We start from the raw sequence: 13,694 nt of genomic DNA, 5'->3' as shown, positions 1-13,694 counted from the left end.
TGTCATTTGACAAGTGTCAGCTCTACGATTTTATTATCGCGAGAACATAGATTTTTCCACTTCCTCATAAGAAATCGTTCAGCGAGGTATGAATTTCAAGCTTAATAAAAATTACATATTATATTACATTTCCATGGTCTTCTTTTGACTATGGCGCTTGTACCATATGATGGGAATTATTTGCCCGTGCTCTCAAAACTACATAATTCGTCTGTAGAGTTCCATTTTGCTGACCACAATGTCAGACTAACCCAGGACTGGAATAAACTCGGAGTAGCTGCTGTCGTCTGGGATGCAGTGAGTGACCATCGTTGGTGTACGACTGTACATACTTTGCAGCATTTTTTAAAATATTTTTTTTAATTCCAATATGAACTATTCAATCATCTGTTGAATTACGGTTCGTCTTCTTGAGTGTGACAAAGATGTAGCCAACTATGGTACGATTGATTCTGCCACAATTTACCAATACTGTTCTCTCCTTACATCTATGTTTTCCTTTCTCTGTCAGGCGGTAGTGATGTGTATGTACCTGGAGCTGGGGCAGGTCGAGCTGACAGGGAAGGTTGCCATCGAGCTGGGGGCAGGCACTGGACTGGTGGGCATCGTGGCAGCTCTTCTAGGTAAGAACTCACAGGGGAAACTGGTAGGAGACTTGCGCTACAGGGCCAAACCAAGTTGAAGTGGGTTGGCCTGACGACTATATAGTTGAGCTGATGTGGGTTGGCCTGACGACTATATAGTTGAGCTGATGTGGGCTGGCCTGACTACTATATAGTTGAGCTGATGTGGGCTGGCCTGACTACTATATAGTTGAGCTGATGTGGGCTGGCCTGACTACTATATAGTTGAGCTGATGTGGGCTGGCCTGACTACTATATAGTTGAGTTGATGTGGGCTGGCCTGACTACTATATAGTTGAGCTGATGTGGGCTGGCCTGACTACAATACAGTTGAGCTGAAACCATTATGGAAAGGTCAATGTGAAAATAAACCATCAGCCAGAACTGTTTGGGTTGGCCCTATAGTGTGGATCAGGCTCAACTGTTAGAACTACTAATTGTTAGTCACATTTTTACATGTGCTAACCATGCAAGCCTTCTGTCCAAAGGTGCCAAAAAAGTGACCATCACAGACCGTGAGCCTGCCTTGGGCTTCCTTGCAGCCAATGTGAAAGAGAACATTCCCCCGGATCAGCTAGGAGCAGTGGAGGTCTCAGAACTGACCTGGGGCCAGGGATTGGAGCGCTATCCCAAAGGAGGCTTTGACATAGTGCTGGGAGCAGACATTGTTTACCTGGAAGACACATTTCCATCATTACTGCAAACGATGGAGCACCTCAGCTCAGAGATTAGTGTAGTGCTACTGGCCTGCAAGATCCGCTACGAGCGAGACACTAACTTCCTGAGCATGCTGAAGCAGCGCTTCACAGTACACGAGGTGCACTATGACAAGGAAAGAGACATTCACATCTACAAGGCCGTGAAGCTTCCAGCAAGGAGAGATCTGTAGGAACCAGTGACTGATGGGGGATGTGAGGGGTTTGAATCACAGTGGATGGATCAATGTGCTGTCAATCATTGATGGTTCAGGGAGCTACTACTCATGAATGGGCAGTCAGTGAGATTGTTCATGGAGGATGGTTTTGTTTCATGCAGGGTTGTGTCCAGTAGGGAGAAAATATGGAGCTACAACCCAGCTACTGTGGGTGATTGTAATCGTCTTAATTTCATTCATCCCTTTTTGATAAAAATGGATTTGAAAACAAATTAAGACATCTGAAAAATAATACCAGAAACACATTTATTAACAGCTGCCAAAAACAAATAGTAGAATCTGTAATATAATTGTTTTGCTTTTTTCATACAAGTGAATGCTGACATTAAGAAATACAACGTTTACAAAATATGAACAGAAATGGCAAGTGTTTTAAAAATAAGATGCATATGTTATTTATGACAGATGGCTACGTAAAAACAAAATAATACAATATGGCATTCCGTTATCCAATCAAACAGAAGACCGGGTTCAGTAAGCAAACGTTATGGAACATTGCCGATAGAAATATAGTTGACATGAATCCTTATTTTACATGTCAGAAAGGCATGTCTGTTCTAGCTGAACATTTTGATCTGTTCCACATTGTTGTGAGCTGCTGAACGCACCCCTGGTGTAATCCCACGTTTGTTGATGAGTTGTCAGTCTAAATGTCACGAGATGGAGCCCAAAATCGAGGTCTACGTCATCACTGCAGATCCAAGCAAATTATCCCTTTTAACTAACTACATGATAGAAAATGCTTCTTCCCTTGTTCTATCAATCAGAAGTGTTTGAGGCACAACAGATGAAAAAGTGAGATTGTGGGGCTAATCCTAACTTTCACTCTACAATCCCATTGATGTCAATGCATGATTAAGTTAAGTGGAAGTTAGGATATCCTCCAATATGATTATGCCTTATGCCTGTTCAGGCCATGGAGAAACAAACAAGGAGACTCAAACACACACACTGCCTCAGACATCGTATACATTACATGAATGCCTAAAAGCACACTATACAACACCCATAGTCTACCCTTCAGTCATATTTCACAACTCCTCCTGTCAGCTGTGTGGTAGCTCAGTTTACATTAGCACAACTCTTTAAAATGGTACTCAGCGAAATGACTTTCCCCCGAGCAGCACCGGAGATATTGAGATGCAACACTTTGCCATCACCCAGTATCGCTTAACGTTGTAGTGGTAGCCACGGCACCAAAACAGCGGAGAAGTTGAGCCTCTCGCTTCAACACTCTTAGTTGTGGTAACTGACCCACTATGCTGTTTACATTCTGCATCTACATCATATCGCTGAGGTTACCTTTTAATGCCTGTTAGTTGTTACAGACAATCCACCTCCTACCCCAAAACACCCGACTTAGCAATGCTGAATAACAAAAGTTGGCAAGCAGAAAAATTCAATACATGATAACCCAACTCAAGCTCATAGATAATACATTTCACCTGACAGTGGTTGGGATCTACAGTCCACATAAAGTGTTAGTAAGTAACAGAAGAGTTAAAGCAATCATCAGCCTAAAAACTGAATAGTGTAGCACTCAAAAAGATGACCATTTTTCCAAAATCATTTTCAACGTGTGTTGCCAGGTGACGGTCCCAACTCAATAGTTGTATAGGGTAGTTCATGGTGGGCAGAGGGGTCCTAGTCCTCCACAGCTGGTGTTTTCCTGCTATCTGACATCTTGAGACTGGGGACTACTGGTTAGTGAGCAGCAGTGGTGTCGTGGATAGACACAATACCTACCACTGTAAGATTCCACTAGGGGCTCCATTCTATTGGTGGAGAAACAGTGTGCTCCACCTCATCCTTTTAGGGGTACTCATGATGGAAAGTACTCATCATCCTTTTAAGGGGTACCTATGAGGCCATCCTTTTTAGGGGTACTCATGTCATCCTTTTTAGGGGTACTCATGTCATCCTTTTAAAGGGATACTTGTGAAAAAGTGGAGAAATTGTGTTCTTGTTATTTTTCCTCTTTCTGTAGGTCTTCTAGACTGGTAGAGCTTTTTAAAAAGAAAAGGATAAATGGGGGAGGGTGGTGCCAGATGCATGGCTCTGTGGTGAGTCTCTGTACATGGGGGAGGGGGGACACTACTCTGATTTGTGGCAGTACAAGTCTTTAAGTGACTTCAGTTCCTCAATGAGGGTTTTGTTTTGGTTCTCCAGAACGGCCACACGGTTCTCCAGACACTTGACGTACTCCTTCTTCTTCCGGCGACACTCCCGGGCCGCCTCCCTGTCACACACACACACACACACACACAGAGGTATGGACAGTCAGTACAGTATGTCCGCCTCAGCAAATCTTAACACGATCATCATGTTTTCACTTAACATTACCTCAGCTTTCTTTATTGTGTAGGTACAGAAATAGGAGTTCCATATCAACAACATGCTAAATGTACACCTACATTATAGGACGTAGTCTATTTCACCCAACAGCCTTCATTAAAGTGATCAACACAACCCTAGTTAACAGTATCTATACCCTCTACTCCATTTACCTGTTCTTCATCAGTCTGACCTCCCTCTTACGGGTGACGACAACCTCTGGGCCTTCCTGGCCAGACAAGGCGGGAGAGGAGGCCATCACCATCCCAGGAGTCATGCTGCTGGTGTTGGCCGTACGGATCTGGTAGGTCTGCACTTCTCCAGAGGCAGCTGGGAAACAGAAGGGATCGTAGCATTACGTGTTGGTGTTTACGGAAAGAAATTGTGGGCATACAGGAGTTGTTTGTGTTGTTGTGTGACTGCATATGCAGGAAAACGGTTCTGTTTAGAACAACTGACGGGCACCCAGTAAGAACTAAAACTTGATTGAGGCTGGGGCCTCCCATGGTCCAAGAGGTTCTCACCTTGCATTACCACCTGGTTGCTGGGCACCAGGATTTGCTGTCCATCGGAGGTCTGGGCATATTGCAGGATGGTGGTGCCCTGCTGGGCGCCCGCCGCGTTGGTCATGGTCAGGGTCTGCATCCCCTGCATGCCATCTGTACCGTTATTGGCCAGTTGGATGGCGCCGCCCTGGGTGATGGCAACTGAAGAGGGGGAGGGGTTAATGGATGATCGTCAGGTTAGGAACATTACTACGGTCTGCTCGGTCATGTTCAGCAAGGCAAACCCTATAGCGAAACGGAAAATTAACATTGTCATTATTGGACATGTTCAGGTAGAACCTTCCCGTGTCATTCAAACATTTCTCCCTACTGAACATGACCCTATTTCCACTATAGTCATTGACCATACACTACTCATCAAATACAAAGTAAGAAAGCCAACTAAGCTTCTCCAAACCAGAACAAGCAGGCACTCATCACATATGGCCATGATGAAACTGGAGTACGGGTGAAGTTGCCCCTAGATGCTGATCTTGGGTCAGTTAAGCATTTTCCCATGTAGAGGGGATTGGTGGAGGGGAAGCTGATCCTAGATTTGTACCTACGGGACCCCCCCCGGAGCGATAAAACTGAGGACTGAATAGGTAGGGGTTACGTACTGTACTGGCCGCTGGCCGTCTGATAGATGGGGCATGATGTGGGCATGGCAACGGTGGTGATGGCGGGGGTCGAGTCGTCCTCCGATTTCTCCTCCTCGATCGGCGGGACCGCAGACACGTCAGACGACAGGTCGTTCAGGATCTTCCTGCAAGGGATAACAAACACAATCCCAATCAATGTCTCGGACTCTCAGTCAACAATGTCTCGGACTCTCAGTCAACGATGTGTCATCAGATTTCATTCACAGCCCAATCAGATCCAAAATGGCACCCAATCTGCATTTTTTTTTTAAAGAATCCCAATTTGGCAACACTGAGTCAACATGACAGTCATGTTGCCAGATTGGGATTTTTTCCTGCCACCCTGAGGCTGAGACAGTGGCCCTGTGGAGGAGCGGTACCTGTAGGAAGGACGTCTGGACAGAATCTCCCTCCTCTTCTGAGAGTCTGTCACACTGTCCACCGACTCCTGGGAGTCCTGGGAATCCTCTGCAACTGTTGAAATCTGACAGGGTCAAACACAAGAGTTGCAGTTTATAGGGCGTCCAATCATAAACACTTTTTTGACCAATGGGTAAAATAATATAATCCATTGGAAAGATTTGACCCTTGTAGGATGGTCAGAATTAGGGTGATTAAATCAATCGAGGTCAGAGAGGAAAAAAGTGGCAAAAAATCTGGAAAATCACTTTCCCGTTGAACTGATCTTTCTTCTAGAATCCAAAAGGACAGGAAACAGAGGTAAGATGGATATCCACTTTTCATATTCATTCAAAATTCCTGTCATTTCCCCAAGATACCTCACAAAAACAAGCATAGCTCTGAAATGTCAGAGCAATAAGCATATACCCCAATTTTTTTTTTTTTTTTACCAAAGCCTTTTACGTTTACTTCAGCTTGTCTCATGCTAATTTAGTTTTTTTGCGACCCACGGAAACAACTTTGACCACAAAACGTAAAATTCTCAAAAGTCATTACAGGACACTTGCACTACTGCTTATTATCAGATGTATTAGGTTATGAAATCCAACCTTTTAGATATGTTAATGATATGTTAATGATATGTTAATGATATGTTAGAGAAAGACCCAACTGAACCATTCAGAACATGAAGAATCATACTTGTCTTGGTAAAATGGGTTTTATAACACAGTCTAATAAAAAGCATAGCTGGCACACACCCAGAGAAAATTATTTTGTGTAGAGTTGCTGACGAACGGCAAATAAGCTATGAAAATAGAGAGTCAGACACTAATATATATATATATATCTCCCAGTAATTCATTTTACAGGGATATAACAAGTGAAATTTCATCACCAAAGCACATTGACACTGCAGTTTATTGGAAATGCAGTAACACCTACACAATATCCAATAATGTTATATTACTGTATGTGACCCACACCAACCCTCAAATAGCTGCTATCTGAGAGATTCTCTGTTATAGATTAGATCAGTTCATTAGTCACATGCACAGGGTCACACATGTAATTGAAGGTTACAGTGAAATTCTTAATGCTCCCAACAGTACAGGTCAAATATAGACCTGTTGCTGCCTACTGGCCTATTGCATGTACCTTACTATGTATATCACAATAGACGACTGTAATGGAGGGAGGAATGGGGCTCACCTGAACAGTCTGTACTTGAGGCGACTGGATGACCGAGGGCTGGGCGGCCTGGATGACCCCGTGGACCTGAACCGTCTGACCGTTGGGTAGCTGCACCAGGGTGACTGTGGGGCCGCTGGAGGAGACCTGTCCTGCTGCCATAGACACCTGCAGCAGATTTAGAAACAGCTTATGAGTGTGGGCTATACATGCTCGTTCCAGGGCCCGGTTTCCCAAAAGCATCTTAAGGCCAAGTCCATTTTAGCACAACGGGATCCTATGGCTCTAACGATGGACTTCTGGGAAACTGGTCCATCATTTTAACCTTTATTTAACTAAGCAAGTCATTAAGAACAAATTCTTATTTACAATGACGGCCTACCCCAGCCAAACCCTAACCCGGACGACGCTGGGCTAATTGTGCGCCGCCCTAAGGTATTCCCAATCATGTCCGGTTGTGATACAGCCTGGAATCGAATCTGGGTCTGTAGCGACGCCTCTAGCACTGAGATGCAATGCCTTACACCGCTGTGCCACTCGGGAGCCCAAAATCCACATAATGGTTACAATCAAAGACCATGAATAGAAGTGATTGATTATTCTTCATGTCAGTGAACAGTTCTGCTCTTCTACACAACATATTTATGAACATTCTACAATGTTGTGCCCTGCTGAATGCAGCCCACATATGAAGGCTCCCTACACGCATAGGCTGCATTTACACAGGCAGCCCAATTCTGAGCTTTCTTTTGACCAATCATATCAGCTCTAAAAAGACATGATGTGATTGGTCAAGACAAATTGGTGGGGAAAACATCAGAATTGGGCTGCCAGTGTAAACACAACCATACAGACTCATACATGTACACCAAAAGTAGGGCCTCGTAAAGAATTTCCACCAGAGGATCAATAAAGTTTCATCTGATTCAAGTGTCTGGCAACGTTGATGAGGGTACTGTACCTGGGCCAGTGTGATCTGCTGGGCCTCAGACTCAGAAACAGCCGTGTCACCACCCTGCTGTGTATCGGCTCCCGCTTCCATGGTCATTTAGTTGGCTGGAATGGCGGGTGGAGAACTCTGGAGAGCCTGTGAATGTACGTTTTTACACAAAATGTTAAATATTGGTATGGGGGTGGATTTAATTCAGGGCTCTCCAACCCTGTTTCTGGAGAGATAAAGTTCACGCCAATCCTGTTCCTGGAGATACCATCCTGTAGGGTTTCGCTCCAACCCCAGTTGTAACTAACCTGATTCAGCTTATCAACCAGCTAACTATTAGAATCAGGTGCATTGGATTACAGTTGGAGCTAAAAACCTACAGGATGGTAGCACTCCAGGAAGGTTGGTGTGAAACCCTTCAGGATGGTAGCTCCCCAGGAAGAAGGTTGGTGTGAAACCCTTCAGGATGGTAGCTCCCCAGGAAGAAGGTTGGTGTGAAACCCTACAGGATGGTAGCTCTCCAGGAAGAAGGTTGGTGTGAAACCCTACAGGATGGTAGCTCTCCAGGAAGAAGGTTGGTGTGAAACCCTACAGGATGGTAGCTCCCCAGGAAGAAGGTTGGTGTGAAACCCTACAGGATGGTAGCTCTCCAGGAAGAAGGTTGGTGTGAAACCCTACAGGATGGTAGCTCTCCAGGAAGAAGGTTGGTGTGAAACCCTACAGGATGGTAGCTCTTGGTGTGAAACCAGGAAGAAGGTTGGTGTGAAACCCTACAGGATGGTAGCTCTCCAGGAAGAAGGTTGGTGTGAAACCCTACAGGATGGTAGCTCCCCAGGAAGAAGGTTGGTGTGAAACCCTACAGGATGGTAGCTCCCCAGGAACAGGGTTGGTGTGAAACCCTACAGGATGGTAGCTCTCCAGGAAGAAGGTTGGTGTGAAACCCTACAGGATGGTAGCTCCCCAGGAAGAAGGTTGGTGTGAAACCCTACAGGATGGTAGCTCTCCAGGAAGAAGGTTGGTGTGAAACCCTACAGGATGGTAGCTCCCCAGGAAGAAGGTTGGTGTGAAACCCTACAGGATGGTAGCTCTCCAGGAAGAAGGTTGGTGTGAAACCCTACAGGATGGTAGCTCTCCAGGAAGAAGGTTGGTGTGAAACCCTACAGGATGGTAGCTCTCCAGGAAGAAGGTTGGTGTGAAACCCTACAGGATGGTAGCTCCCCAGGAAGAAGGTTGGTGTGAAACCCTACAGGATGGTAGCTCTCCAGGAAGAGGGTTGGTGTGAAACCCTACAGGATGGTAGCTCTCCAGGAAGAAGGTTGGTGTGAAACCCTACAGGATGGTAGCTCTCCAGGAAGAAGGTTGGTAGCTCTCCAGGAAGAAGGTTGGTGTGAAACCCTACAGGATGGTAGCTCAGGATGGTAGCCAGGAAGAAGGTTGGTGTGAAACCCTACAGGATGGTAGCTCCCCAGGAAGAGGGTTGGTGTGAAACCCTACAGGATGGTAGCTCCCAGGAAGAAGGTTGGTGTGAAACCCTACAGGATGGTAGCTCTCCAGGAAGAAGGTTGGTGTGAAACCCTACAGGATGGTAGCTCTCCAGGAAGAAGGTTGGTGTGAAACCCTACAGGATGGTAGCTCTCCAGGAAGAAGGTTGGTGTGAAACCCTACAGGATGGTAGCTCTCCAGGAAGAAGGTTGGTGTGAAACCCTACAGGATGGTAGCTCTCCAGGAAGAAGGTTGGTGTGAAACCCTACAGGATGGTAGCTCTCCAGGAAGAAGGTTGGTGTGAAACCCTACAGGATGGTAGCTCTTGGTGTGAAACCCTAGGAAGAAGGTTGGTGTGAAACCCTACAGGATGGTAGCTCTCCAGGAAGAAGGTTGGTGTGAAACCCTACAGGATGGTAGCTCTCCAGGAAGAAGGTTGGTGTGAAACCCTACAGGATGGTAGCTCTCCAGGAAGAAGGTTGGTGTGAAACCCTACAGGATGGTAGCTCTCCAGGAACAGGGTTGGTGTGAAACCCTACAGGATGGTAGCTCTCCAGGAAGAAGGTTGGTGTGAAACCCTACAGGATGGTAGCTCTCCAGGAACAGAGATGGTGTGAAACCCTACAGGATGGTAGCTCTCCAGGAACAGAGATGGTGTGAAACCCTACAGGATGGTAGCTCCCCAGGAACAGAGAGCACTGATTAAGTGATGTTATGCACTGACTGTGATGTTTCAGGTCGTGGCTTTTGTGCCTCTGTCTATTCATACCAGACCAGGTTTGTTTAAGTGATTGTAGGCTACACCAGACATGCAGTATTACGTGTGACTATCTGAAAGTATGGGAGATTACTATCCCAAACCATAAGTAACGTTCCTAAGGTAAAAATGTGTTGCTCAATGTTTATCTAATAAGTTCCAACATCGCATGAACGTAATGATTTTATGACAACACTAGTTAAGTGTATTTTCAATTTACAGTATAATATGCAGTACATCATTTCCTAACACGATACCCTGTTATTGCCGCCCTTTTCCAAGTAGTTAGCTAGCAAAGTATATAGCATTGTTAGCTACAAAGAAAACAGTAGCTAGCCGACACTTGCCTAGCTATACTAATAGATAAGAAAAAACACATTTTCAACCAAATGGTACGAAATGTATCCATTTTCACATTGTTGCTCGTTATATTAAATATTTGTGGTAGCTAGCTAATATCGAAAACCTGGCTAACTAGCTATAGCTGCTAGCTAGCGAACGTAAATATACAAATGTGTCGCATGCGGTAAAAATCATTAGTTTTAGCTTTAATCAATTCATTTGCATATGGTTCATTTAACGTTGGCTAGCTATGACACTTTAATTGATGTCTTTTATCTAAGTTTGCTAATGTAGTGTGCTTATCCAAGACAACCACGCTGTGTTTGCAGACGGACTATCTTGCAAGCTAACGTTAGCTAGTTCTTTGGGAGGGAAATGTCTGTAGCTAAGCCAACTATTATTGGGCTGGGCTATCATTCCATACCGCTAGTTAGCTTAGCAAGTTAGGCATTCGAACCTACATGTTTTTTTGTGATTGCCAGCTGGCTATGTAGCTAGATGGCCAAACTAGGTCTGTTAGCCAACATGCTGATGCTATTAATTACTGTGGTTGCAATCTTTACTCGAGGACTCAAGCCTCACTCCCATTTTTCCAGTACCATTCTCACATAGCTGGCTGGCTAGCTTTGTAGACTGACTCAACATCGTGTGGCTCTGCAACACCGCCGCCATGATCTCTTTGTTAGATTTGGAGCGATTTCTCCAACACACCAGGGCTTTCTTCTATCCCCCTCTCCGCATCGGATGCTTACCCGACACAGACTCGCTTCGTCACTCCCGGGTCCTCCGAGCTCCACTTTTATTCAGACCGACACGTAAGAGACCGCGTCAGGCTACACCTCTGTCGCGTCACCGAGATGAACAACAACACGGAGAACGAGGGAGACGACGAAAATCAGTTCTATCGACAGGGCTCGAATTCGAACGGAAAATCACGAAATCCACACGAAGAATACCGATAATGACGAACATTGGCGGAAGTGTACGAAATGTAGGCCTAAATAAAAGTGCGCATGTGCAACATGTGTCAGTCGAGAACATGAACAGCTGTCAATCAAAGACGTATTATAAAACAGAAACTAGAACATCTTTGTTATATATTAGGAAGCATGAGCAGTATGCTAAAAACAGTATTGTATTGCCAGTAGAACTGATTCTAGAATCTTAAATAGACTATTTTGTACATAATTGTCACAAGTGATAAATCAAGAGGTATATTCCAAATGTTCCCTAACCAATTTGCTCATGGGCTAGATATATTTTAGTATCATTGTAAGGGATATATTTTTGTGAGGGTGTTGGAAATTATTAAATGAAACCAAAGACTGTGCTTTGCCATATGATTCCAAAGGAAGGAGAACCAGCTTCTTAGCCCAGATGGGTGCGAGATTTCCCTAAAAACTTACCACTTCTTTTTATTTCTTTATATTTTTGTATTTCACCTTTATTTATCCAGGTCGGCCAGTTGAGAACAAGTTCTCATTTACAACTGCGACCTGGCCAAGATAAAGCAAAGCAGTGCGACACAAACAACAACAGAGTTACACATGGAGTAAACAAATATACAGTCAATAATACTGTAATTTGAAAAAGTCTATATGCAGTGTGTGCAAATGAGGTAGGATAATGGAGGTAAGGCAATAAATAGGCCATAGTGGCGAAATAATTACAATATAGCAATTAAAAGCTGGGGTGATAGATGTGCAGAAGATGAATGTGCAAGTAGAAATACTGTGATGCAAAGGAGCAAAATAAATAACAGTATGAGGATGAGGTAGTTGGATGGGCTATTTACAGATGGGCTATGTACAGGTGCAGTGATCTGTGAGTTGCTCTGACAGCTGGTGCTTAAAGGTAGTGAGGGAGATATGAGTCTCCAGCTTCAGTGATTTTTGCAGTTCATTCCAGTCAGTGGCAGCAGAGAACGGGAAGGAAAGGCAACCAAACAAGGAATTGGCTTTGGAGGTGACCAGTGAAATATACCTGCTGGAGCGCGTGCGGCTATGGTGACCAGTGAGCTGAGATAAGGTGGGGCTTTGATAGGTAAAGACCTATAGATGACCTGGAGCCAGATATGAAGTGAGGGCCAGCCAACAGGTCGCAGTGGTGGGTAGTATATTGGGCTTTGGTGACAAAACGGATGGCACTGTGATAGACTGCATCCAATTTGCTGAGTATGGTGTTGGAGGCTATTTTGTAAATGACTTCGCCGAAGTCAAGGATCGGCGGGATAGTCAGTTTTACGAGGGTATGTTTGGCAGCATGAGTGAAGGATGCTTTGTTACAAAATAGGAAGCCGATTCAATTTTGGAATGGAGATGCTTAATGTGAGTCTGGAAGGAGAGTTTACAGTCTAATTAGACACCTAGGTAATTGTAGTTGTCCACATATTCTAAGTCAGAACCATCCAGAGTATTGATGCTGGACGGGCGGGCAGGTGTAGGCAGCGATCGGTTGAAGAGCATGCATTTAGTTTTACTTGCATTTAAGAGCAGTTGGAGGCCACGGAAGGAGAGTTGTATGGCATTGAAGCTTGTGTGGAGGTTAGTTAACACAGTGTCCAAAGAAGGGCCAGAGGTATACAGAATGGTGTCATCTGCGTAGAGGTGGATCCGAGAATCACCAGCATCTCTTATCGATGGCAGTTCTGATATCGTTTAGGACCTTGAGCGTGGCTGAGGTGCACCCATGACCAGCTCGGAAACCAGATTGCATAGTGGAGAAGGTACGGTGGGATTCGAAATGGTTGGTGAACTGTTTGTTAACTTGGCTTTCGAAGACCTTAGAAAGGCAGGGTATGATAGATATAGGTCTGTAGCAATTTGGGTCTAGAGTGTCTCCCCCTTTGAAGAGGGGATCTCTCTTTGGGTATCTCAGATGATACGAAAGAGAGGTTGAACAGGCTAGTAATAGGGCTTGCAACAATTTTGTCAGATAATTCTAGAAAGAATTGGCTATCTGGATTTTGGTGAAGGATAAATGGGGAGGCTTGGGCAAGGTGCTGTGGGTGGTGCAGGGCTGTTGACCGGGGTAGGGGTAGCCAGGTGGAAAGCATGGCCAGCTGTAGAAAAATTGTTATTGAAATTCTCAATTATCGTGGATTTTCTAGCCTCAGTGCAGTGGGCAGCTGGGAGGAGGTGCTTTTATTCTCCATGGACTTTAGTGTCCCAGAACTTTTTGGAGTTTTTGCTACAGGATGCAAATTTCTGTTTGAAAAAGCTAGCCTTTCCTTTCCTAACTGCCTGTGTATATTGGTTCCTAACTTCCCTGAAAAGTTGCATATCACGGTGGCTATTCGATGCTAATGCTGTACGCCACAGGATGTTTTTGTGCTGGTCAAGGGCAGTCAGGTCAATATCTGTTCCTGGTTCTACATTTTTTGAATGGGGCATGCTTATTTAAGATGGTGAAGAAAGCACTTTTATAGAATAACCAGGCATCCTCTACCGACGGAATGAGGTCAATATCTTTCCAGGATACCCGGGCCAGGTCGATTCGAAAGGCCT

General features: G+C 44.8%; 2 protein-coding genes and 1 long non-coding RNA gene across 39 annotated transcripts; 2 read left to right on the top strand and 1 right to left on the bottom strand.

The window, feature by feature from the left end:
- The first annotated feature begins 34 nt into the window (after positions 1–34).
- mettl21a (methyltransferase 21A, HSPA lysine) lies at positions 35–1,765 on the top strand. Its single transcript, XM_052516560.1, has 3 exons — positions 35–297; positions 512–623; positions 1,112–1,765. Exons 1-3 carry the CDS (start codon positions 151–153, stop codon positions 1,510–1,512), a joined length of 660 nt encoding a protein of 219 aa, XP_052372520.1. The 5' UTR covers positions 35–150; the 3' UTR covers positions 1,513–1,765.
- A 24-nt stretch (positions 1,766–1,789) lies between these two features.
- Positions 1,790–11,123, bottom strand: LOC118381626 (cyclic AMP-responsive element-binding protein 1-like). 3 transcript variants are annotated; one of them, XM_052516520.1, is made up of 8 exons: positions 10,941–11,123; positions 7,629–7,754; positions 6,689–6,835; positions 5,458–5,561; positions 5,057–5,202; positions 4,416–4,598; positions 4,065–4,221; positions 1,790–3,796 (listed from the first exon to the last, which is right to left on the bottom strand). In XM_052516520.1, the coding sequence occupies exons 2-8, from the start codon at positions 7,713–7,715 to the stop codon at positions 3,652–3,654; spliced, it is 969 nt and encodes a 322-aa protein (XP_052372480.1). In that variant the 5' UTR covers positions 7,716–7,754; positions 10,941–11,123; the 3' UTR covers positions 1,790–3,651. The 3 variants fall into 3 exon arrangements, with proteins under 3 accessions (XP_052372480.1, XP_052372482.1, XP_052372481.1); XM_052516522.1 differs by having other exon boundaries at positions 10,797–10,945; XM_052516521.1 differs by lacking the exon at positions 10,941–11,123 and adding an exon at positions 10,788–10,934.
- LOC127928937 (uncharacterized) lies at positions 7,643–9,784 on the top strand. Of its 35 annotated transcripts, XR_008132936.1 has the most exons (9): positions 8,034–8,181; positions 8,225–8,310; positions 8,364–8,621; positions 8,665–8,793; positions 8,923–8,965; positions 9,041–9,083; positions 9,126–9,383; positions 9,439–9,610; positions 9,654–9,777. It is a non-coding gene; the product is annotated as an uncharacterized LOC127928937 (long non-coding RNA). The 35 variants fall into 35 exon arrangements; XR_008132924.1 differs by lacking the exons at positions 8,923–8,965; positions 9,041–9,083 and adding an exon at positions 7,643–8,009 and having other exon boundaries at positions 8,139–8,181; positions 9,654–9,775; XR_008132925.1 differs by lacking the exons at positions 8,923–8,965; positions 9,041–9,083 and having other exon boundaries at positions 7,643–8,052; positions 8,139–8,181; positions 9,654–9,775.
- Positions 11,124–13,694: the final 2,571 nt, after the last annotated feature.

This window comes from Oncorhynchus keta, unplaced genomic scaffold (genome assembly GCF_023373465.1).
Source record: "Oncorhynchus keta strain PuntledgeMale-10-30-2019 unplaced genomic scaffold, Oket_V2 Un_scaffold_5147_pilon_pilon, whole genome shotgun sequence".
Taxonomy (NCBI): Eukaryota; Metazoa; Chordata; class Actinopteri; order Salmoniformes; family Salmonidae; genus Oncorhynchus; species Oncorhynchus keta.
This window is presented reverse-complemented; position numbering and strand designations above follow the sequence as displayed.